This window comes from Pinus tabuliformis, chromosome 2_1 (assembly GCF_031772625.1).
Source record: "Pinus tabuliformis cultivar Carrire ecotype Pingquan chromosome 2_1, CPIR1, whole genome shotgun sequence".
NCBI lineage: Eukaryota > Viridiplantae > Streptophyta > Pinopsida > Pinales > Pinaceae > Pinus > Pinus tabuliformis.
The window spans coordinates 609159619-609182403 of record NC_142299.1 but is presented as its reverse complement, the minus strand read 5'-3'; the positions used below and the strand labels follow the sequence as shown (position 1 = coordinate 609182403).

The 22785-nt window shown below is 40.8% G+C and overlaps 1 protein-coding gene across 9 annotated transcripts in view; it reads left to right on the top strand.

Annotated features, from left to right (window-relative positions):
• Window positions 1-22785, top strand: part of LOC149201974 (pre-mRNA-processing protein 40A-like) — a 441059-nt gene that overhangs the window by 150122 nt on the left and 268152 nt on the right. For all 9 annotated transcript variants that reach the window (XR_016253884.1, XM_089403062.1, XM_089403058.1 and 6 more), the window contains exon 11: window positions 18786-18861. Coding sequence is in view for 8 of the 9 variants with exons in the window: in XM_089403062.1 (XP_089259188.1) it covers window positions 18786-18861 (76 nt within the window). In the remaining variant the exon portion in view is untranslated. The remainder of the gene's footprint in view (window positions 1-18785; window positions 18862-22785) is intronic.

Genomic DNA, 22785 nt, shown 5'->3' with positions numbered 1-22785 from the left:
AATGGGATGTGGCCATGGTTGCTAGATGCGGAAAGGTGTTGACTATGTTCCCCTGCTCATTTGTGAGCTGCCATATGGAGTTAATGGCTTTTCGACCATTTGCAAATTTGTGATAAAATTTCATATTATCGTCTCCCTCTAGCAACCAGATTGCCCTGCTTCGCAATCTCCAGGACTCTTCTTGATCCTTTAGGATTTTGCATCTCTTAGATAATAAGGATGTGAGCTTTTCCTTTTGTTCATTTGAGGTGTAGACCCCCCCTTTATCATTTTCGAAAGCAGCAATCTTTGCTTCAGTATCCCTTAGGGTTTGTTCATCCTGCACTCTCTTTTTGTGTGCCCAGATTTTAGAGAGTCTCTTCAGCTCTTTTAGGTTATGTGCAAAGCCTTCTGCTATATGCCCTCCAGCAGCAGGGGGGTGGGACTTCCAGAAATCATTAACCATGCGAGCATAAGATGCATCCTTTAGCCAGGAAGAGTTGAATTTGAAAGGGCCTTTAGGCTTATTGAATCCCCCTCTTATTTCAAGGTATATCGACAAATGGTCTGAGATACCTCCCGATCCCACCCATTGTCGATAGTTATAACCCATGTTCAATAGGCGCTCCTTGATAAGGAAGCGGTCAAGTCTTCTGGCGAGACTGTCATCACCAACCCTGTTGTTCCTCCAGGTGGGCTGCAGTTTTGCTGATGGGATGTCCATAAGACTGTGGTTTTCCAGGATGTTCTCAAAGTATGCTGATAGGGGATCAATTTGGGCGTGATGTCCCCATGATTCAGAGAGGCCGATAGAGAAATTTAAATCCCCTCCAAGGATTAAGTAGTCCTTTTGCAAGATATCAATACTCAGTAAATGGTCCCAGAAGTCTGCACGGTGATGGCACGACCCGTACACATTTATCAGTCTAATCTCAATGCCCAGATCGGATGAGAATATGTCTGCCCCAATATGCCCAATGCCTCCCCAACTGTTACAGAGCTTGATGGTTCGAGAGTTATAACCCAGGGCAATGCCTCCTGAGCATCCATTTACATCAAGAGCTAGAAAGGACCAGCCCAGGAGCATAGATTCAAGCAGGTGGGTGATGGCTTCAGCTAAGCCCAAGGTTTCTTGTAGGAAAATGACATCGACCAATTCAGAGTTGAGCAGTCTGCGAAAAGCTAGTTTTTTATCAGGCCTAGCTAACCCTCGACAATTGAAAGAGAACAAATTCATGGAGGGGGAGCGTCCAGGGTGTTCAGAGCTCTAAGTACCCTATCAATGGTGTTTTGTTTCCCAGATGCTATCTCCTCTCCGGCCTGCAGCTTAGCTTTGGAAAGGGAGGAAGGACGTCCTCGGGGTGGCTTTGGGGGAATGGGAGGAGTATCCAGGCCAATACCAATAGCATCAGGGGCCTGTGATCGCACCCGGGATCGAAGCGGGTATCTGGGGGATAGGGGCCCATGTTCAGAGGCAGAGGATATGGGAGGGGCTCCCTCCGGGAAGGATGGTGGAGTGCAAGAGAATGTGGGGGAGGGGGGGTGGAGGGGGCATGCCAGGGAAATGGGGGGCTAAGAGATGAAGGTCGAGACCTGATTAATTACAGTAGAAAAAGCTATGCTTTCAGAAGGAGAAAAGATATTAACAGAGCAGGGAATAGAAGTGTTCATACCCGAAGATAGCGTAGCCCTGACAATCGCCCTTGCCCTAGTCAGAGGAGGAGAGGGAGGCCGATATGGTGCCTTGCCGCGCTTCTTCGGAGCCTCCTTGACTGGTGCTTCCTCTGCTGCTTCAGGGTCGTTATGAGTCGCTGCAGCTTCAGGAGGGGGTTGATCCACATGTGCTTGAGAGTCTTTGGTAGGTATAGCCTTGCCATTTTCCCTGCTCTTGCTTTATTGTTGAGGGGGCAGTCCCTAAAGAGATGACCCACCTTATGGCACCTCCTGCACCGAAAAGGCACCCCTTCGTAGTCAAGAATCTGCTGCCGAGAGAAATTCCTCCATTGGAGGGTAATGTGTTCTTGTAAGCCCTCCCTGGTATCTAAGTGAACCAGAATCCTCGCGTATGCCATTATGCCAGTGGAGAGGTATGATTTTTCATGTTCCAGATATGTGCCCAAAGAGTTCCCGATGCGCCGAAAGATGTCTTCGGACTAGAATTGCAGGGGTAGTCCTGGTAGACGGACCCATAGAGGGCCAACACCGAGTTGCTCCCTCTCTGGATTGAAAAGGGGGTTCCACTGACGCAGGAGGACGGGGGCCTGTTCAATGTGCCAAACCGATGACAGGACCCAATTTGTATGCTCAACTCTGGCGAACCGCAGTGCGAACCATCCCTTGATGAAAGTTTGGACGAAAGGTAGCTCGGCCAGGTGTTGTCCCCAAACTTCTGCCGTCCATTGCTTCAGCCGGGCCACAGTGTAATTTCGTCCCCGAACCCTACCAACTAGGACTCTGTCCACTGTGTCCATAGTGTCTCCCCACTGAATATCCTCTCCCAAGCGGATGATGACGTCCTGTGCCTTGGATTTTACACACCTTTGTTTTTTGCTTGGTTTGTGCCCTGCGTCGTGGAGTCTTGCTGGGTTCCGCTCGAAGGAGGGTTAGGTTGAGGGTTTGAACCTGATCCAGAGGGGAAGGCGCCTCAAATAGGAGGAATGTCAGTGAAACTGCTGGATAGGGGGGGCCGATATAGTCACCGCAGGAGGATACCCTTGTGTTGTGGCCAAGGGTTCACTGGAGGGAGAAATTGAAGGATTGTGAGAACTGACAGATGGAGGGAAAGTTGGGTAGCCCGAGGAGCAGGTGGCTAGGTTAGGGCCTATGGAACGGGCCGCAAAATGTAGGGTGGACAACGATGGGGGTGAGGTAGCAAAAGCCGGCCGGGAGGGGTGGCCTCTGGGAGGGTAACGACCGAGCATGAGGGCCTCGAGATCGAGGGCAATGTCGCGATGGTGTCCGACAATTCGCTGCAGAAAGGGAGCAAGCCTACCGTGTTTGCTTGGGGGGTTGTCCAGATGGAGGCACCCTCTAGTGGGTCTTCCGAATAGTCCACAAAGTCCATGTCCATAACTGCTCCGAAAGTCCCGCGCTAGCTGCCGCCGTGAAAGTGTGAAGGCCCGTCACTGTTGAGACCGAGTGCAGGTAAGGGAGGTCGGTGTGAGAACAATGAATTCACGAAGGGGGTAAAATGAAACCGCAACGGGGAAACAACGGATGAAGAACGACGTCAGGCAGGTACGGTTTCAGTAAGGAACAGAACAGATTGGGTGCAGGAGGGTAACCATGTCAGGAGTTGTAGCAGTCGAACCCTAACCCTTGTCGGGCCTCCACAGTAGGAAAAACACGTGCATCCTCCCACAAGCCTCTTATGACATCTTCTAACCCAGTGTTATTTTAATACCCATTACTATTTTATTTTTCCTAAGTTTAGACTTAGGAGCTCCATTCAAAATATTAATTATTTTAATAACGCTCAAACCGGGAACAATCTGTCCAAACCATTTCTAGGTTTTGGAGATTTCATTTGCTTTAGCCTCTCCACCAAATTTCATGGCTAGAGCACATTCGATGCTACTCCAAATCAACAAGTTGAAGTTACAATGAGGAGCTTGAGAGCTTCCTTATATAGAAAAAATGAGAGGGAATAATCCCTTCAAGTGGAAATAACGGCTAGTTGTATCGATCCATGGCTTGATCCTTGAAGAAAGAATTCGATCCCTTGATACTGACACACATGTCCAAAACATTTCGACCTTCCTTCTTCATTGTGCTAAAGGGGTCACACTTTGACTTCTGGACTATGTAGGACCTTCAAAAATATAATTATCGTTACTTGTGGAAAATTATTAACTTCCCGGTTCAAAAATTTCGATTTGTTGGGAAATAGCCTTCTCTGGCCCAAGCGAATTTCTGAACTGGGTCCTTCTGCCTTGGAAATGAGACATTTTATTTTTGACTTGAATTTTTCTTTTGAAAATAGCCTCAAATAATTTTTTGATGAATTTTCCACTTGGAGGGTAATTAATTTTCCCTTCATTTTATTTATTTTTGGATAATTTCTAGCTAATTTAATTTTTATTTTTTGCCAGAAATAAAAAAGACTCAAGAGGGGATTAAATAATTTTCCACCCTCTAAGTGTATCCAAAAAATATTTTGGTAATGGTGTTCTAATTATGAGGAACCATTCACCAAAAATTTTCTTAAATAACACTTTTACATCAAGATATTACAATTAATTCAACCCTTAGAAAGGGAAATACACATAGACTCAGACTCTTAAGACTTGAACCAAATTCTGCGACATGACACATGATCTAGTATGAGAAAAATACATAGACTTGATAACACTAAGACTCACCTCAGACCTTGTTAATGAGTTGCACCCTAGCTTTGGGGTATAACTGGGAGAAACACTCTGCTAATTATCTGTGTTTACAAACATAGATAATTTGGTGAGGTTAAAAAACTCCCTAGAGTGAAGCCCTTTGAGAAGAATCAAAGGGTTACTGTTAGAAAATCAGAAAGGCAGAAATATTTTCTTGTTCTTGATAATTACTTGTAATGTTTCTTATTATTACGATTCTTTATATCTTCTTTCTTTAGTTCATCAAGCAATTGCCAAAAGCAGCAACACATAAAACAATAGACACCAGATGTAGGCACATGCCAGGGCAAACCCCCCCTCGATGGGAAAACCTAGTCAAGATAATTCTTCCTTTCAATAGTATTCTTTGAGACTCTTCACCCTAGACCAAGACCAAACCTTCCCTCCACACCAAGTCAGCCTCCCAGAATTTCGACCTCTTTCCAGCAACTTCGACTAGGCAACAACTTACGGCAACTGGCAGCTTCCGGCAACAGTGAAACTTGGAAGACTTCGATCTCCCAATCCAGGACACGAAACAGAGAAAGAGAAACACCAAAATTTCGATTTTTCTTCTCTCCTTAGACTTCCCCAAACTCGCATTCACTTCGGGTGTCCAACAACATATTTCGCACCTTTTCCCAACTACAAGACAACTTCGCACTTCTTCCCAACTACAAGAGATTTTCCCATTTTTTCCCAGCTACAAGAGAATTCAAACTTGTGTGTGAGAATGATGCTTCAAATGAGTTCGATGAGCTTCCTTTTATAGGCTTCTTGTGGGGTCGAATAGGTTCCTTAGGCCGACATGGTGTGGAGGTTACCTAATTCATATTTGACTTAATACTTGACCTTTTTACATGATTCAAAAGCCCAAGAAGGGTCTCTTTAAATATACAATGACTCTATAAATTCAGAATAAATCATAGAAGTCCTCAATGGGGACTTTGACCTAAAACATGGTGACCTAAGCATGAAACCCATGCTTTAATATGTCACAATAATAATAATAAAAATTCTTTTCCTTATTGTTTTGACAAGTACATTACATGATGACTCAAGTACATTAATTAAGATCGAACATAGTTACATTTTCCAACACTCCCTCTTAACTAGGGAGGTATTTGTAATGTACAAATACAATGGAAGATCTCAAACTATATGAACCATGAAGAACTTTAGGCATTGCAATGCCATGGACTAGATTCTTGACCAGGGCAATCTATCCAAACAGTGACTCAATAGTTTAGGCACTGCAATGCCATGGACTAGATTCCTAATGCAATCTATCCAGGTGGGACTAAGATGGACTCAAGCTTTCAGCCCCTTTAGGTACCCTTAGGCTTACTTGCTAACCATCAACCCAAAAATCTAGGTGTGTATCCAAAACTTAGCTCAATAACCAACACCACCTTTCCAACTTCGGGACCTAGACATCAGCACAAAATGCCAGCCAGATGTCTTTCGAGGCAATGCTTCACTCACAAAGCCTCAACACCCCTTGATCCAATAGACCAAGAATGACCAATCTCTCCCAATCAAACTAGTTGGTGACCAACATGCTATCAAAAACTTCGAGTGATTTACTTGTACGAACACAACCCCAATGAATAATATACTTTCATATGTACAAAATGAAATACAAACCTCCACGATCTTTCAGACAACTTGATGTTGCTTCTCAACTTTTCATAGTAGGACTATCAACTGAATCTTTGACAGAAGATTCCTCAATCATATGTTTTCCTTCCTAATTCCCATTTTGCAACATATCCTCGGAAATTCGTTCTTCATTTAACATCAAGCTATGCACTCCCTCTCAAGCATAAAACATCTCTTTATCTAGCTTACTCCTTAATCTTAGGAAGTTCTCTTCTATTCATGCTTTCTCTTAATTCAGGGAGATCAACGTCTTCTTTTTGTCATCGGAGAATCTTTTGTGGCTTCCAACCATATCAGAGTTATCATCATCCCCATCATACTTATCACATCAAAGAGCATCTTCACTGTATTGAAGATTGTGTACCTGCACAACTTAAATAACAAGTACAACCAAATTTATAGAAGCATGAAGTTAGCCATATCAGAATCACGAAAGCATTTCAATTTTATACATATCAGATACCCAAACTCAATTACAAACAAGAGACATATACTCTTCAACATCTTGCTAGGGCCTTTATCATAAAGCCTATACTATTTCATAACACTTTTCATTCCATCTAGGGTTTCAATGTTTCTTCCAAAGGTATGACACACCTTACTTTGACATATAATAAACCATAGAAATAGTTCACACAAATATAGATCTACAAGGCATCTAACATCCTTTCAAAATTCATATGTTAGCCTTCTCACTAGGGATTCATACAAATCCTAGATTTCATACAAAAGAATCAATCAAAGTGAATCACAACGTTGTCATTAACCTGACCAACTTCCACTAGGGTTAGTTGCAAACCCTAGATTTCTGATCAATCATCAAATCCGTCCAAAAACTCAAATTTCAACTGTCTTTGACAAATCTCAAATTATCATATTGTCAACATTCATCAAAGATTTCTACTTCGACTAAGGTTCAACTCCAAAACTCTAGAGTTCCATTTTCACAATTTCAACAATCTTACACAAATCTCAAATCATCATATTTAAGAAATTTTACTTTGATTAAGGTTTAACTCCAAAACCCTAGAATTCCATTTTCACAATCTCAACAATCATTACATACATAGATCTGAGATTGTTACATTTCATACTAGACAATGTTACTACTAGGATTTAACTGCAAAACCCTAGATTTTCATTTTCAACAATCATTTAATAGATTTCATACTAGACAATTTTAACTTCACTAGGGTTTAGCTACAAAACCCTAGATTTCCAAAATATCATCATCCTAGAATCTCAGACAAGGACTTCCATTAAATCCTAAAACTTATGACTATCAATAACCAGGTCAACACACATCTAGGAACTCATAATCATTCATGAGCATATCATATGTCTGACAACATTAATACATCTAAACTAGACCACGCTAGGGCTTCAACCAAAAGGACATCTCTATACATGCCTAGATTTCATTATCATGCAAATATATTTCATATCATGTGTTAGTCAAACCCAACTTCAGAGTTAGACACGCAACCATCTTGATTGCACTAGGGTTTGATCAAACAAACACACACATACCAAGGAAATAATTTCTAAGACAATATAATGGTCTTGCTCACACATTCTACTAAATCCTAATGAGCTAGGGTTTCAATGTAGAAATATAGCAAACCCAACAATCACCAAAACTTCAAGGTTTGGGATTTTTAGACCTCATCATTCAACCTTAACAAGTTAGGTTTTCCTGATCATACCAAAATCCCAAACATGACATCATCAATAAAAACTTCAAATAGAATTTCACAATATCCCTAATCAGCTTAGGGTTTCAGACATGCGCATTACCATACCCTTCGGTTAGGGTATTCCAGAACCTGTTCAGGGTTCTACATAGTCAGTTAAGAATATGAGTGGGGTGGGTAGATTTATCAAGTGATGAATCACCCAGAGCAAGAATCAATAAGATTCAATACAGTTGGTCATAACAAAGTCAATAATAGATTATCAAATGAATAATCCTTTCAATCAATGTTGTTGGGGGCTCGCTCCAAAGCTTGAGGGATACCTACAAACTTATAAAAACAATTAAAAAATGTCTTTCTCCAAAATATGTCAAAAACCTATAAAATCTAAAACATATAAAACATGATATATAAGTAAAAGACTTAGTAGTGTAAGTCCCTAATATCGGGTTCTTTGGGCTTGAATTTCTTTGAGTCTCCTTCTTCAACAAAGCTGCCTTGATACCTTCCTCTCTTTTTATTCTTTGGATTCTCGGGGCACTCACTCTTGTAGTGACCCTTCTTACAACATTGATAACACTCTATCTTGGACATGTCAACTTTCTTCCTTGGTCCCTTCGATCTCTTTCCTTTATGACGAGCAATGTATGCATTTGATACTTCTTCAAGATTGGTAACCGTAGAGATCCTTAGTTCTTCTTTACTACAGGTGATCCACAATTTTTCAAAGGTGGGAGCTACCTTCGAGCTGTTGAGACTTGCAGCAAATGCACCCCAAGAGGGTTGAAATCCTAATAGAGCAGTGATCACATGTTCTTTGGTTGGAACAATCTCATCAATGGCCAAGATATAATCCCTGAGTCTAGCTATCTTCACAAAGAAGGTTGCCACAATATCATCTTTAGTCATTTTCGTAGTCCTTAGCTCATCTTCAAACTTGCTACTTGAGCAATATTCTTAATAGTAAACAACTTCGACAAGGCTTCATACATTTCCTGAGCATGATCGATGTTAGCTATAAATGGGACAAGATTGTCCTTTATCCCTTCTACCATCAGAGTCATGGCTACCAATTCTAATTCCCTATATTTCATTTTGTCGACATCACTGGATTCCTTTGTAGGTTTCTTTACATTTGCTCTTACCAAGTCCAACACCTTGTTATTTTTGAGGATTAGGTCAATCCTCTTCTTCCAGGACCTGAAGTTAGAGGCTCTTTCAAGTTTGTTCTCACCCTTAATTGAGTTAGACATCTTTCTTGAATATAATAGACTCCTTCCCTGAGATAGTCTCTTTGAATGGATCAAGTGCTTTAGACTGCCTTTTTCTTCCTTCTTCACCAAGGCTTTGATACCATGTTAGGAAATCAGAAAGGTAGAAAGATTTTTTTGTTTTCGATAATTACTTGTGATGTTTCTATTTATTACGATTATTTATATCTTATTTCTTTAGTTCATCAAGCAATTACCAAAAGCAACAACACATAAAACAATAGACTCCAAATGTAGGCACATGCCAGGGCAAAACCTCCCTCGAGGGGAGAACCCAGTCAAGTTAACTCTTCCTTTCAATAGTATTCTTTGAGACTCTTCACCCTAGACCAAGACCAAACCATCCCTCCACACCAAGTCAGACTCCTAGAATTTCGACCTCTTTCCAGCAACTTCGACTAGGCAACAACTTACGGTAACTGGTAGCTTCCGGCAACAGTGAAACTTGGAAGACTTCGATCTCCCAATTCATGACTCGAAACAAAGAAAGAGAAACACCAAAATTTCGATTTTTCTTCTCTCCTTAGACTTCCCCAAACTTGCATTCATTTCGGCTCTTTGGCAACAGACTTCACACCTTTTCCCAGCTACAAGACAACTTAGCACTTCTTCCCAGCTACAAGAGATTTTCGTATTTCTTCCCAGCTACGAGAGAATTCGACTTGTGTGTGCTAATGATGCTTCAAATGAGTTCGTTGAGCTTCATTTTATAGGCTTCTTGTGGGGTCGAATAGGTTCCTTAGGCCGACTTGATCTTCTCTAGGCCGACATGGTGTGGAGGTCAGATAATTCATATTTGACTCAATACTTGACCTTTTTACATGATTCAAAAACCCAAGAAGGGTCTCTTTAAATATACAATGACTCTATAGATTCAGAATAAATCCTAGAAGTCCTCAATGGGGACTTTGACCTAAAACATGGTGACCCAAGCATGAAACCCATGCTTTAATAAGTCACAATAATAATAATAAAAATTCTTTTCTTTATTGTTTTGACAAGTACATTACATGATGACTCAAGTACATTAATGAAGACCAAACATAGTTACATTTTCCAACACTTACCTAGGTGTTGTTACATGGCTTAATAGTCATACTAGAATCATTTTTACAATAAACATGCAGAATTTGGGTGTTGTTCCACTGCTGCATACTCTGCTTCTTGGACTGAACACATGTACATGGTCAACACATTGCATTTCCTTTTGACACTATGGTGGTTGCTTTTAAATCACACTCCCATATTGTATCACCACTTATGTACCGGGCAGTGTCATTGACCAATTTTTTGTCATTTGTTGGACATTAGCAAACTTATATTACCTTGTTATTTGTTCTTCTAAGGACATTGTCTTACATGGTCTTGTGAGGTAGTCCTTCCTAGTTGTGAGTTAAGGAAATCATCATATCCTTTTGGAAGTGTTAGTGTCAGTCTTTCCAGCCTTCCTCCAGTGATCAAATATGCTCTTTCAAAGTGATTTTAAAGTGTCAAGGTCAAATTTTGTCATTTCAAAGAGTTTTCAAGCAAAATTTGGTCACTAGGCATTAGGTCTAGGGTTTGCCCAAATGTCAGTCCATGTCATCATTCAGCTGAGCCTATCATCATTCAGAGGGTTGTCATTATCATGTCAGTGTCTAATGAGTCATTTCACACCTTTTTCATGCTTCAGTTGCACCTAGGCAAGGTCATTTCCCTCTCCTAGGGTTTTGAAGGCAATTTCACTTGGATGGTCAAATCACCGGCAAAACTTGTTTCCTGATGTTCATACACCTTTCCCTATCCTTAAAGTACCTTATCAAACACTTCCCATCCCTTAGATCCGCCAAATTCCTCATTTTTGCACAAACCCTAGTTATTTTCTAGGTTTGGCCTGTGTTTTGTCCTTTTCGACCCCTTCCCCTCACTCAATCTCTGAGATTCCACTTTCCCCTGCTTCCTAACATCCCTCCCCACTCCCAAAAATTTCCCCAAGAATTTAGAAGCCCTCTATCCCCTTCATTTCGCTCCATTTCGACAAAATCCCTTGTTTCACACATCGGGACAAGTTTCACTCAAAAGCTGTTTCTGAGCAATCAAAGATGAATTTTGCAAAACTGAGAGAGGTTTTTGTCCACAACATGCCAAGGAAGAAAAACCTCTTTCACTTTTTACACAGGTGTCATGGTTTGAGAGAAATGTCAAAAATACCAGCGAGAACGAAGGTGCTCCAAGGACGGTTGGCCAAAGCACAAAAACGAAGGAAAACGCCCGATCCACTCCAAATTTTGGCCAAAGCCTCTTTGACTGAGCATGGTACTTGATTGGGGACTCCCAGCCCAAATTTCAAGAAATTTGGAGAAAATTTTGTCATTTGTGAATTTTTTGTGCCAATTACAGGTTTTTCCCAAGAACTGGTCTCACCCCGGGTGAGACCAGTTTGAAGGGCTGCTCGGAATTTTGCAAACTTGGCATTTTTGGAAAGAGCATTCAAAAATAAAAATTACCAATACTTGGGAGAAGCCTGATTTTGAGTTTTGAGCCTCCAAAAGCTCAAAATACACCTAAAAAATGACTTTCTGCCCACTTTTTGAGTTGCAGAAAGTGACCTTGGGAGAAATGGTTTTTGAGGGGTCAAATCAACACCAAATTCAGAAATTCCACTTGGGATGGAAAGTAGACAGGCCAAGCTTTCCAATGAGCCATCTTGCACCTGATTTGGACCAGTGGAACCCACTCAAAAACAGCTGTAAAGGGGCGCGACCAGAACTTCCAGGGGTGCGACCAGAACTTCCAGATTTGCCAGAATTGCCATTTTCGGTCAAAAAACACTGTTTTGACTATGGTTGACCATTTTTACTTGTAGATGATGGATAAATGTAATATTTTCATGGCACTTTGATAGATTTTATCTCTCTTTACCCTTCTAGAAGCTTCCATGATGTAAAAAGTGAAAAATTAATGCATGGATGAGTTAGCTAAGTAATAGAGGCAAATTGTTTGGCTGCCTATTTTCTAGTTCTTAGTTTAGAATTAGTTCAAACTGCTCCTAGGAAGCTGAGCTCGACCCCTAGAGGTGGGGAAAGGAGTTAGATGGTCTAGATGGTCTATATTATGCTCTCTCCTTCTCATTTTCATGGTTGGACTCTTGTGGGAGAAAGCATTATTGTGTATTGTACATCTACTTCTGCAATTTAAGGAAAAGAAGGCCAGGGTTTTGCAGACTTCATTGTGGATTCTTGTGGATCATTGTGTTGATGGTGTGTCTTCTAATTGTTACTGTAAGTTTGTTTATGTGTTACATCTCTCTTTCTTTGCTGCTAATTGAACAAGATGAAGTGATAAAGTTTGAATTCATGCATGCCATGCTCAGCTTTTAATTATGTTCAATATCTATGTTTTCCACTGTTTAAAGAGGATTCAAAGTCCTTGTTTGCCCTCTTTAACCTCCTCTCTTTCTTCCCTGATCACTCATCCAAGCCAATGGCATCAGCACAAGTTCCTACCTTGCCCCAAAGATCCACCTGCAAAAACTGTGCTCAATCCCCGCACCCTGAATTGCACTCCCTCCAGTTGCCACCAAAAAACCAAAAATCTTTAAATCAACCCCCCTTTATCAATTTACTAGCCTAATATCTTTGATCCTAATTGGTCAGCCTAATTATATTATAAGATCTATCAAATCTGACCCGAGAGAGCCTTCTCATACCTCGTAGGGCTAGCTACGAGGTGAAATGGTTTGATGTAGCCTTGAGAGTTTGTCTATCTCAGCCTAGGTGAATTCCAAGTGCTAACATATTGGCGACCATACTGGGGAGAACATATTAATCGTTTGCTCATTGTCGTGTTATTTCATAAGTCTTAGACGGAGCCTGAAGTTACGCCAGAAGCCTTCGAAAACGCTCTTGTTTTACATCAGCGCAAGTAGATAAACGCTGCTTCAGTCTATCTCCGTGGGATTTGTGAACATAGCGCTTCATTGACACTTTACCCCAGTACATGTATCAAGTTCAGATCTGATTGTTGATGGTGAACAACGATCAGACACTTGAAAGGCTGAAATCATTCACTGGCGACTCCTTTCACTGAAGAATCCAGCAACCTGTGCTTCATGGTGACTTCACTGCAGGAAGATCAGTAGCTTTGAGATTTTCAAGATGGATCAGATTGCAAGAAGATATGCTCCCTTGAGCCGAGATCACATTCCTGGTTTTCCAAACAAAATTCCAAAGGTAGATTGGTCAAGGAATTTGCCTACATTTAGTGATGATGGTAAGAAGGATGCTGCTTTACATCTAGTCAGATTTCATATGCATATTCGCAAATTCAAGATCGATTTTCCTGAGGATTGCTTGATGAAGATATTCTTGGCCACTCTGGAAGGTAAAGCTCAATCATGGTATGAAAGTTTGCCGCCTGCTTGTATTTACTGTTTGAAGGATTTTCATGTCTTGTTCATTGAAAGATATCAAGCATCTTATCCATCATTAAATTTGGTTCATGACTGTTGCAAGCATGCTTATAGTTTTATTGAAAGCCTTGAGAAGTTTTATGAAGATGATAATTTTATGGATGTTGAGATCATGGAGGCTTTGTATGAGAATCCATTTCAGCAACATGAAGAGAACCTAGAGGATTCCCATAGAGACGATCATGAAAATTTGCAGCAGGACCAAGATCTTAGTATGGTGGAAAATGAAAAAATTTCGCCTCTTGACAATCAACAGAAATTGCATGAAATGGATCAGCAGTATGAGGAAAATCTGTATACTCCTTCACTTGAAATCAATGAAGACAATCACTGTTTGAGCAGAAGAAAACAAAAGGCATTATCTCCTTTGTCCGAAGAGGAGATAGATCAGCTCTTGAGAGGTCTTGCTCCGGCTCAAGTTAATGCAGATTTGCAGTGCACACATGGTCAAGAAGATGATGGTGGACCTTCTTCCTCTTCTGAAAAGGATGACAGTCTTGTAAGCAGCTTTATAGATCAGCAGGTTGAAATTTGTTATATGGCTGAAGATGGTGAAAGAGAAGAGCTCATTTCAGATCTGCCCACAGAAGAAGACAACATGCAAAGCCTGCATGAGGAGGTAATTCAGTCAGTTCATGAAAAGCAAGATGAGATCTTCATTCAAGTAAGTGAAACAGTTCCTTTGGATGAATTTATGGTAGATGATAGAACTGTCATTTTTGCACCTCAAGAATCAGCTGAAGTTTCTTTCCTTATGATTGAAGAATGTAATGAGAATCCGGCTGTCATATCATATGAAGATCACCTACCTTATTGTCTGACCACCGAAGATTATAGCATACAGGATTACCTTTCAGATTCTTCATATGTTTCATGTGCTGAAATGTTTTTCCAAGAAGAGATCTGCTCATCTACTTGTTCAGAATTTTTTGAAGCCCATGAGCATACTTTTATCGAAGCACATGATGAAGGCAGATCGGAATTTGAAACAAAAGACACCTTGTTCTTTCAGCAGGAGGTGGCAGTGGCAAATCTTTATGTTTTTCATGATCCTCTAGCAAGTTTGTTGCAGCCAGCAGTGATAGTGTTTATTGCAGTGTTCAGTGATGAAGAAGATCATGGTCAGCTATGTTTTTGGATGCCCAGTTACCACTATCTATTGTTGATCATGAGATCTAATCAGGAGAATCAATCAAGAAGGCATCTGCTTGATTGGTTGCATTGGCATTTTGATATAGTTTGATGTATATTGTCTTGAAAGAAACACAGGTGGTTGTCATCATGATTTCAAATCTTGATGGACTGCTGCCCTTCTCTTGTTTTAGTTAAGTCGGTCATGAGTCATTTGTGTTTGGTCTGTTGAGTGAGTTTTTTCAAGTTATTTCAGTTTGCCATCGAGTCGGTTTGAGTCAAGCTTCAGTTAAGTTTCAGTCAGTTTTCAGTCAAGTTCTCATTCAATAAATGTGTCAAAGTTTTGTGTCAAAGGTGTGAATAAGTTGACTCCATTGCCCAATGAAAAAAGCACTGGTCTGCTCTCCCAAGAGGTCTGAGGTTCTTGGCACCTCCAAGGAGCTGCCATCCCCATTGGAGCCAATGTTAGTGTCAGTCTTTCCAGCCTTCCTCCAGTGATCAAATATGCTCTTTCAAAGTGATTTTAAAGTGTCAAGGTCAAATTTTGTCATTTCAAAGAGTTTTCAAGCAAAATTTGGTCACTAGGCATTAGGTCTAGGGTTTGCCCAAATGTCAGTCCATGTCATCATTCAGCTGAGCCTATCATCATTCAGAGGGTTGTCATTATCATGTCAGTGTCTAATGAGTCATTTCACACCTTTTTCATGCTTCAGTTGCACCTAGGCAAGGTCATTTCCCTCTCCTAGGGTTTTGAAGGCAATTTCACTTGGATGGTCAAATCACCGGCAAAACTTGTTTCCTGATGTTCATACACCTTTCCCTATCCTTAAAGTACCTTATCAAACACTTCCCATCCCTTAGATCCGCCAAATTCCTCATTTTTGCACAAACCCTAGTTATTTTCTAGGTTTGGCCTGTGTTTTGTCCTTTTCGACCCCTTCCCCTCACTCAATCTCTGAGATTCCACTTTCCCCTGCTTCCTAACATCCCTCCCCACTCCCAAAAATTTCCCCAAGAATTTAGAAGCCCTCTATCCCCTTCATTTCGCTCCATTTCGACAAAATCCCTTGTTTCACACATCGGGACAAGTTTCACTCAAAAGCTGTTTCTGAGCAATCAAAGATGAATTTTGCAAAACTGAGAGAGGTTTTTGTCCACAACATGCCAAGGAAGAAAAACCTCTTTCACTTTTTACACAGGTGTCATGGTTTGAGAGAAATGTCAAAAATACCGGCGAGAACGAAGGTGCTCCAAGGACGGTTGGCCAAAGCACAAAAACGAAGGAAAACGCCCGATCCACTCCAAATTTTGGCCAAAGCCTCTTTGACTGAGCATGGTACTTGATTGGGGACTCCCAGCCCAAATTTCAAGAAATTTGGAGAAAATTTTGTCATTTGTGAATTTTTTGTGCCAATTACAGGTTTTTCCCAAGAACTGGTCTCACCCCGGGTGAGACCAGTTTGAAGGGCTGCTCGGAATTTTGCAAACTTGGCATTTTTGGAAAGGGCATTCAAAAATAAAAATTACCAATACTTGGGAGAAGCCTGATTTTGAGTTTTGAGCCTCCAAAAGCTCAAAATACACCTAAAAAATGACTTTCTGCCCACTTTTTGAGTTGCAGAAAGTGACCTTGGGAGAAATGGTTTTTGAGGGGTCAAATCAACACCAAATTCAGAAATTCCACTTGGGATGGAAAGTAGACAGGCCAAGCTTTCCAATGAGCCATCTTGCACCTGATTTGGACCAGTGGAACCCACTCAAAAACAGCTGTAAAGGGGCGCGACCAAAACTTCCAGGGGCGCGACTAGAACTTCCAGATTTGCCAGAATTGCCATTTTCGGTCAAAAAACACTGTTTTGACTATGGTTGACCATTTTTACTTGTAGATGATGGATAAATGTAATATTTTCATGGCACTTTGATAGATTTTATCTCTCTTTACCCTTCTAGAAGCTTCCATGATGTAAAAAGTGAAAAATTAATGCATGGATGAGTTAGCTAAGTAATAGAGGCAAGTTGTTTGGCTGCTTATTTTCTAGTTCTTAGTTTAGAATTAGTTCAAACTGCTCCTAGGAAGCTGAGCTCGACCCCTAGAGGTGGGGAAAGGAGTTAGATGGTCTAGATGGTCTATATTATGCTCTCTCCTTCTCATTTTCATGGTTGGACTCTTGTGGGAGAAAGCATTATTGTGTATTGTACATCTACTTCTGCAATTTAAGGAAAGGAAGGCCAGGGTTTTGCAGACTTCATTGTGGATTCTTGTGGATCATTGTGTTGATGGTGTGTCTTCTAATTGTTACTGTAAGTTTGTTTATGTGTTACATCTCTCTTTCTTTGCTGCTAATTGAACAAGATGAAGTGATAAAGTTTGAATTCATGCATGCCATGCTCAGCTTTTAATTCTGTTCAATATCTATGTTTTCCACTGTTTAAAGAGGATTCAAAGTCCTTGTTTGCCCTCTTTAACCTCCTCTCTTTCTTCCCTGATCACTCATCCAAGCCAAAGGCATCAGCACAAGTTCCTATCTTGCCCCAAAGATCCCCCTGCAAAAACTGTGCTCAATCCCCGCACCCTGAATTGCACTCCCTCCAGTTGCCACCAAAAAACCAAAAATCTTTAAATCAACCCCCCTTATCAATTTACTAGCCTAATATCTTTGATCCTAATTGGTCAGCCTAATTATATTATAAGATCTATCAAATCTGACCCGAGAGAGCCTTCTCATACCTCGTAGGGCTAGCTACGAGGTGAAATGGTTTGATGTAGCCTTGAGAGTTTGTCTATCTCAGCCTAGGTGAATTCCAAGTGCTAACAGGAAGATAGAACTTTTAGATTATGTTCCTATGGGATGTTGAAGATGAGGAACATTCTGTTTCAAGTATCCCATTAGTTATGAGATCTAAGGTGGATTTTATTGTCTTTACATAGTTTGAGGGGATCCTTCTTGACCTTCTTCCATTGCTGATTAAATATCCCTGGCCTAATTATAAAGTGGCTGCATTTAGATGGTCGGCCTTATGTTTCTTCCCCTGGTCGGGCAGTTTCATCACATGCTTTCTTTGGTCCATCTTGGCCATTGGGAGTGGCAAATGTCATGAGGATATTGGAGATATTGGCATGGACAGTAGCAAACCAGTCAGAGAATACTTTCTTACTTGAGCTTCCGTACGACTGACCTGTCATACCAGTTTCAGTACTTGGCACAGGAGGGGTTGCTTTTCCCTATGCTCATTACAAACCTTAGGGATAAGAGTGTATCACCAAATTGGCAAATTCTAATACTCTCACAGGAGTTTGTCAACATTGGATGTTATGAGGCCAAGCATGTGGAGCTCTCAGCTGCCTCCTTAACCTAGTTGACTCGTCTTAGTTCAAGCAGCTCTCTAGATGGCATTATAAGGTTCAGTATTGTTGACTTACAATTGTTGATAGGGACATATAGTTTGTCAACCTTGGATGTTAGGAGGGCATGTATGTGGAGCTCTCAGCTGCCTCCTTTACCTAGTTGACTCGTCTTAGTTGAAGCAGCTCTCTAGATGGCATTATAAGGTTCAGTATTGTTGACTTACAATTATTGATAGGGATATAGACTCCCCTTTCTTGTCCAGACATTATCTATAGACCGCTTTGGCTTCATTGTTCTATTCATGATTTGGTGACTTGCTCTCTCTGCTGCAGCTTTGCTTGCTTTTGTTGTCTTTCTTTCTGGGGCTGTCCTTTACTTCATTGCAGTGGGTTTAATGCTTAAGACCACCTTCTTTTTGTTTTATTTTGAAGAGATGCTTGATGTGCTCTCATTTTTCTATTATTGCCTGCTGTATTTTTGAGTTCCATTGACCTATTTGGTCATTAGGAGATGTTAATATAATTTCAGAGTATCCTAGGGCACTATTACAGATTAGTATTACTGATTGTACTTCACAGTCCCATGCACCTATCTTTTTTGGTCATTTGCTGGACATTAATAAAATTATCTTATCTTTTAATGTTCGTACAAAATATATTTATTGGCATGTTTATCGGCATTTTGTTCTTGTCTGCTACATTTTATTTTCTACTTTACACTTGTTGTCTTGACAAGTTTCTACTATATGGTATATACCCTAACCAAAACTCAGGGTGCTGTTTCAGCATTGAATGGTAATTTAGTTGCTTAATGTTGTAGTTATTAGCTGCTCACTTCTGTGAAGGACAATAATGTATCCTGACCTTGGAGATCTTTCCTTTCAGGTTGAATTTGGAAAAAGCTAGCTTGCATGATTCAAAGGAAGGAGGAATAGACAAAGGTTCTGTACAGAATTTGGAGGCAAGATTTTTAACGTTGATGTTTATTTGGTGCACAACTGCTTGCATTATTTTCCCTTGTCACTAAATCCACATTTTATTTGAATGCTCCTTTGGTAATGGCTTTTTCTTCGCAAGGATAACTTCGTGGGGAAACCCAAGGGATGCTTACCCACATTCTTTGATGTCATCCTGAGTAAATCCATTAACATAGACTAGTGTGCCTAACCTAGGGAGAATTGAGATAGACACCTGTTGGCATGGGATTGGCCAAACACCCAATGATGCAGGAACCCTCCCCCCTGGTTTGTTGAAGGAAATGAAACTAGGCTAGGCCTTCATAAATGTAATTTTGATATTTGTATCTATTCAAGAAAAGAAATATTATTTTTTATAATATATGTCAATGAGTTTCTTGCTCATTGAAGTAGGTCTAGCACATGTCAAAGTGCTATAGGTGAGTCAAATAGTCAAAAGAAAATGTTGAAGACCTTAAGGGCATGTTACACCTTGTATGAATATGTATTAGGGTCATAAGAAGTCCTCCAAGCAAAGTCACAAGCCTTCTCCAAGCAACGAAATCCTAAAAGGAAGAAATCAGAAGCATAAAAGTCAAGTCGGCCTCAAGTCAGCTAGTCGGCCTCAGGTCGGCCTAAAAGGAGCAGACTCCTATATATAAGAGTCATTTCACCCTCCAAGAAAAGACAATGCAAGCTCTGAAATCAGCGAAGAAGATAAGCCGAGAAGGAAGGTAAGGGAAGTCTAAGGGTCTCCAAAAGTGCAGCGAAGGAAGGAGGAAACTCAACGAAGTTTAGGGACTGTTTTCTAGGGCAGAAAACAGTCACACATGCGAAGGAGGAAAGGGTCTTTCTGCTGTTATAGCAGCCCTCTACCACAGTACCACAAACCTCATCATTTGGGCCAAGAGCATACATCTAAAGTGCCTCTCACTCAAGCGAAGGAGAAAGGAAGAAGAGCGAAGTGATTAGGGCTGATCTGAAGCACTATCACAGTCACACGTGCGAGTAAAGGAGGGCTGACTGCAGTCATCACAGCTGCACTATCACAGTCACATATATCTCTTTGTTCAAGGTTCAAACTAGGCCTACAAGGTCTCTCTCTCAAGCGTGGAAGAAGGGTATGCAAGCAAAGAAAGTCTAACATAGTTTTGAAGGAGAATCACTCACACGTGTGGAGAATTAGGGATGCATTGCTGCTGCCCTAAGTCTGTAACAGTTGCCGGGAAGAAGTGCTAAAAGGAAGAAGACAAAGTGCTGCAAGAGGAAGCAATCTTAAAAGGACTTGACTTTGGCTTGGAGGATCTTCTTTGTCAGGGGTCTAGGGTTTGGTATTGATCAAGAGAAGCTTCAATAAGAGAAATTCACGAAAGGGTTTTCCTCTCAAGAGAAGAGAGGTTTTGGCCCTGGCAAAGAGCCAACATCTTGTGTTCTTGTTCTTTTGTTTTGGTAGCAGTTTGATGAAGTACACACACATGCATTAATAAGAAGAAGAAAAAGATTAAGCTAATAAGAAAAGTAAAAAGACTCCACAAATTGTTATCAAGTAATGAAGAATCACACTACACTACTTTGCCCTAGATTCTTTAACAGTTACATCATGTATGTCAACATACAAGGTCATGGGGACACCTCCAAGCCAAGTCAAATCCTCTCCTAGCATCAACGAAGTCTCCAAGCAGCCAAATAATGAATAAAATATGAATTTGTCAAGTTGGCCTAATGGATAGTCAAGTCGGCCTTAAGAGGAGGGACAAACCTCTATTTATAGAGGCTATCCACTCCTCATTTGATATCACTTGTGCCCTGAAATCCGCAAACAAGAAAGGAGACAAAGTGAAGGGAAGAAAGTCTGAAAGGGTCTCCAAGGTGTTAGCGCTTGAAATTTCACCTCAGGCTGAGAAAGGTAAACTTCAAGGCAACATCAAACCACTTAGCCTCGTAGCTAGCCCTACGGGGCAGGAGAGGGCTCTCTCCGGTCTATCTCGGTAAAGATCTTCAACGGGCGAGATAACCAATGAGGAAACACTGATTTTAGGCTAGTAAACTGATAAAAAGGTTTGATTTGGGATTTTAGGATTTTGGTGGAAAGTTGGGGAAAGGCAATTCTGGGTGCGGGGATTGGACACAGTTTTTGCAGGGGGTTCTTTGGGGCAAGGTAGGAGACTGTACTGATGCCTTTAAATTAATTGAATGGATAGAAATGACCGATGAGAAGCTAAAGAGAGCAAGAAACCTTCAAGAGTTCTCTTTAGACAGATGAAAACATATAATATTAAGCAAACTTAAAATCAGAGCATGACAATCATGAATTCTACTTTAACACTTCATTTGCCTAATTTGCAGAAGGAAAAGTAAGATGATGAATCACATAACAAATTCACAAGTACAAAGAGATACACACCATCAATACATGTAACCACAAGAATTCCAAAAAGACTGCAAAACCCTGGTCTTTCTTCCTTTGCCAAAACTGCAGAGATACAATGAATAATACAATAGTAGCTTCTCCCTCAAGAGTCCAACCATGAAAATGACCAAGAAAGTACATAATATAGGCAATCTAACATCTTTCCTTGCCTCTAGGGGTCGAGCTCATCCTTCTAGGAGCTGTTTCAACCAATTCTAAACTAAGCACTAAAATCTAGGCAGTCAAAACAACTTGCCTCTATAAGCTAGGAAACCAATTCATTCATTAAATGTTTGCTATTTCATGAATGAATCTTCTAGAATAGGTAAATAAGTGTCATATCAACATGAAAATACATTAATTACATCAAAGAGGGTGAAAAATCCCAACCCAAGTCAAAACTGGCCAAAGCTGGGCGAATTCCTGAGCTGTAGGTGAAAAATTATGAAAATTGCCTGATAGGTCGCGCCCTAATCCTGATAGGTCGCGCTTTTTTGGAGCTCCGTTTGAGGCACTTCCAGGTGTCCAAATGAGGCAAAAGTGGGCTTGTTGGAAAGGTCTGGATGTCTACTTTCCAACCCAACTGGAATTTCTGAATTTGGTGGCCATTTGCCCCTCCAAAATTGCAATCTCCCAAGACTGCTCCCTGTTTGTCAAAAAGGTGGCAGAAAGTCAATTTTTGCATGTTTTTTGACCTTCTAGAGGCTCAAAACTTGATGAAATCTCTTGGTAATTGCTGAGCAGGTATATCTTTGCATGACAAATCCACAAATGCTGAGTTTTCCCAAAATGAAGTTGCCCATCGAATAGGTATCAAGGAGAAAAACCTGTTTTTTGCCCAAAAATTCATAAGTGACCAAAAATGCTCAAATTTTTTTGAAATTTGTGCTGTAGTGAGGTCATTTAATATCATGCTCCTTCAAGGAAGCCTCAGCCAAGATGTGGAGGGGACCGGGCCTTCTCCGTCGTTTTAGTGCCTTGGCCAACCGCCCTGGATCTGGCGATTGTAATTTTGACATTTCTCTAAAACCATGACACCTGTGCAAAAAGTGAAGGAGGTTTTTCTTCTTTGGCATGTTATGGACAAAAACCTCTCTCAGTTTTCCAAAATTCATCTTTGATTGCTTTGAAACGGCTTTTGAGTGAAACTTATCTCGATGTGTGGAACAAGGGATTTTGTCGAAATGAAGCGAAATGAAGGGGATAAGAGGCTTCTAAATTCTTGGGGAAATTTTTGGAAGTAGGGAGGGATGTTAGGAAGTAGGGGAAAGTGGAATCGCGGAGATCGAGTGAGGGGAAGGGGTCCAAAAGGGCAAAACACAGGCCCAACCTAGAAAATTGCCAAGTTGTAGCTAGAAACTAGGGTTTGTGCAAAAATGAGGAATTTGGGGGATCTCAGTGATGGAAAGCATTTGGTAAGGTACTTTAAGGATAGGGGAAGGTGTATGAACATCAGGATACAAGTTTTGCCGATGATTTGACCGTCCAAGAGATATTGCCTTCAAAACCCTAGGAGAGG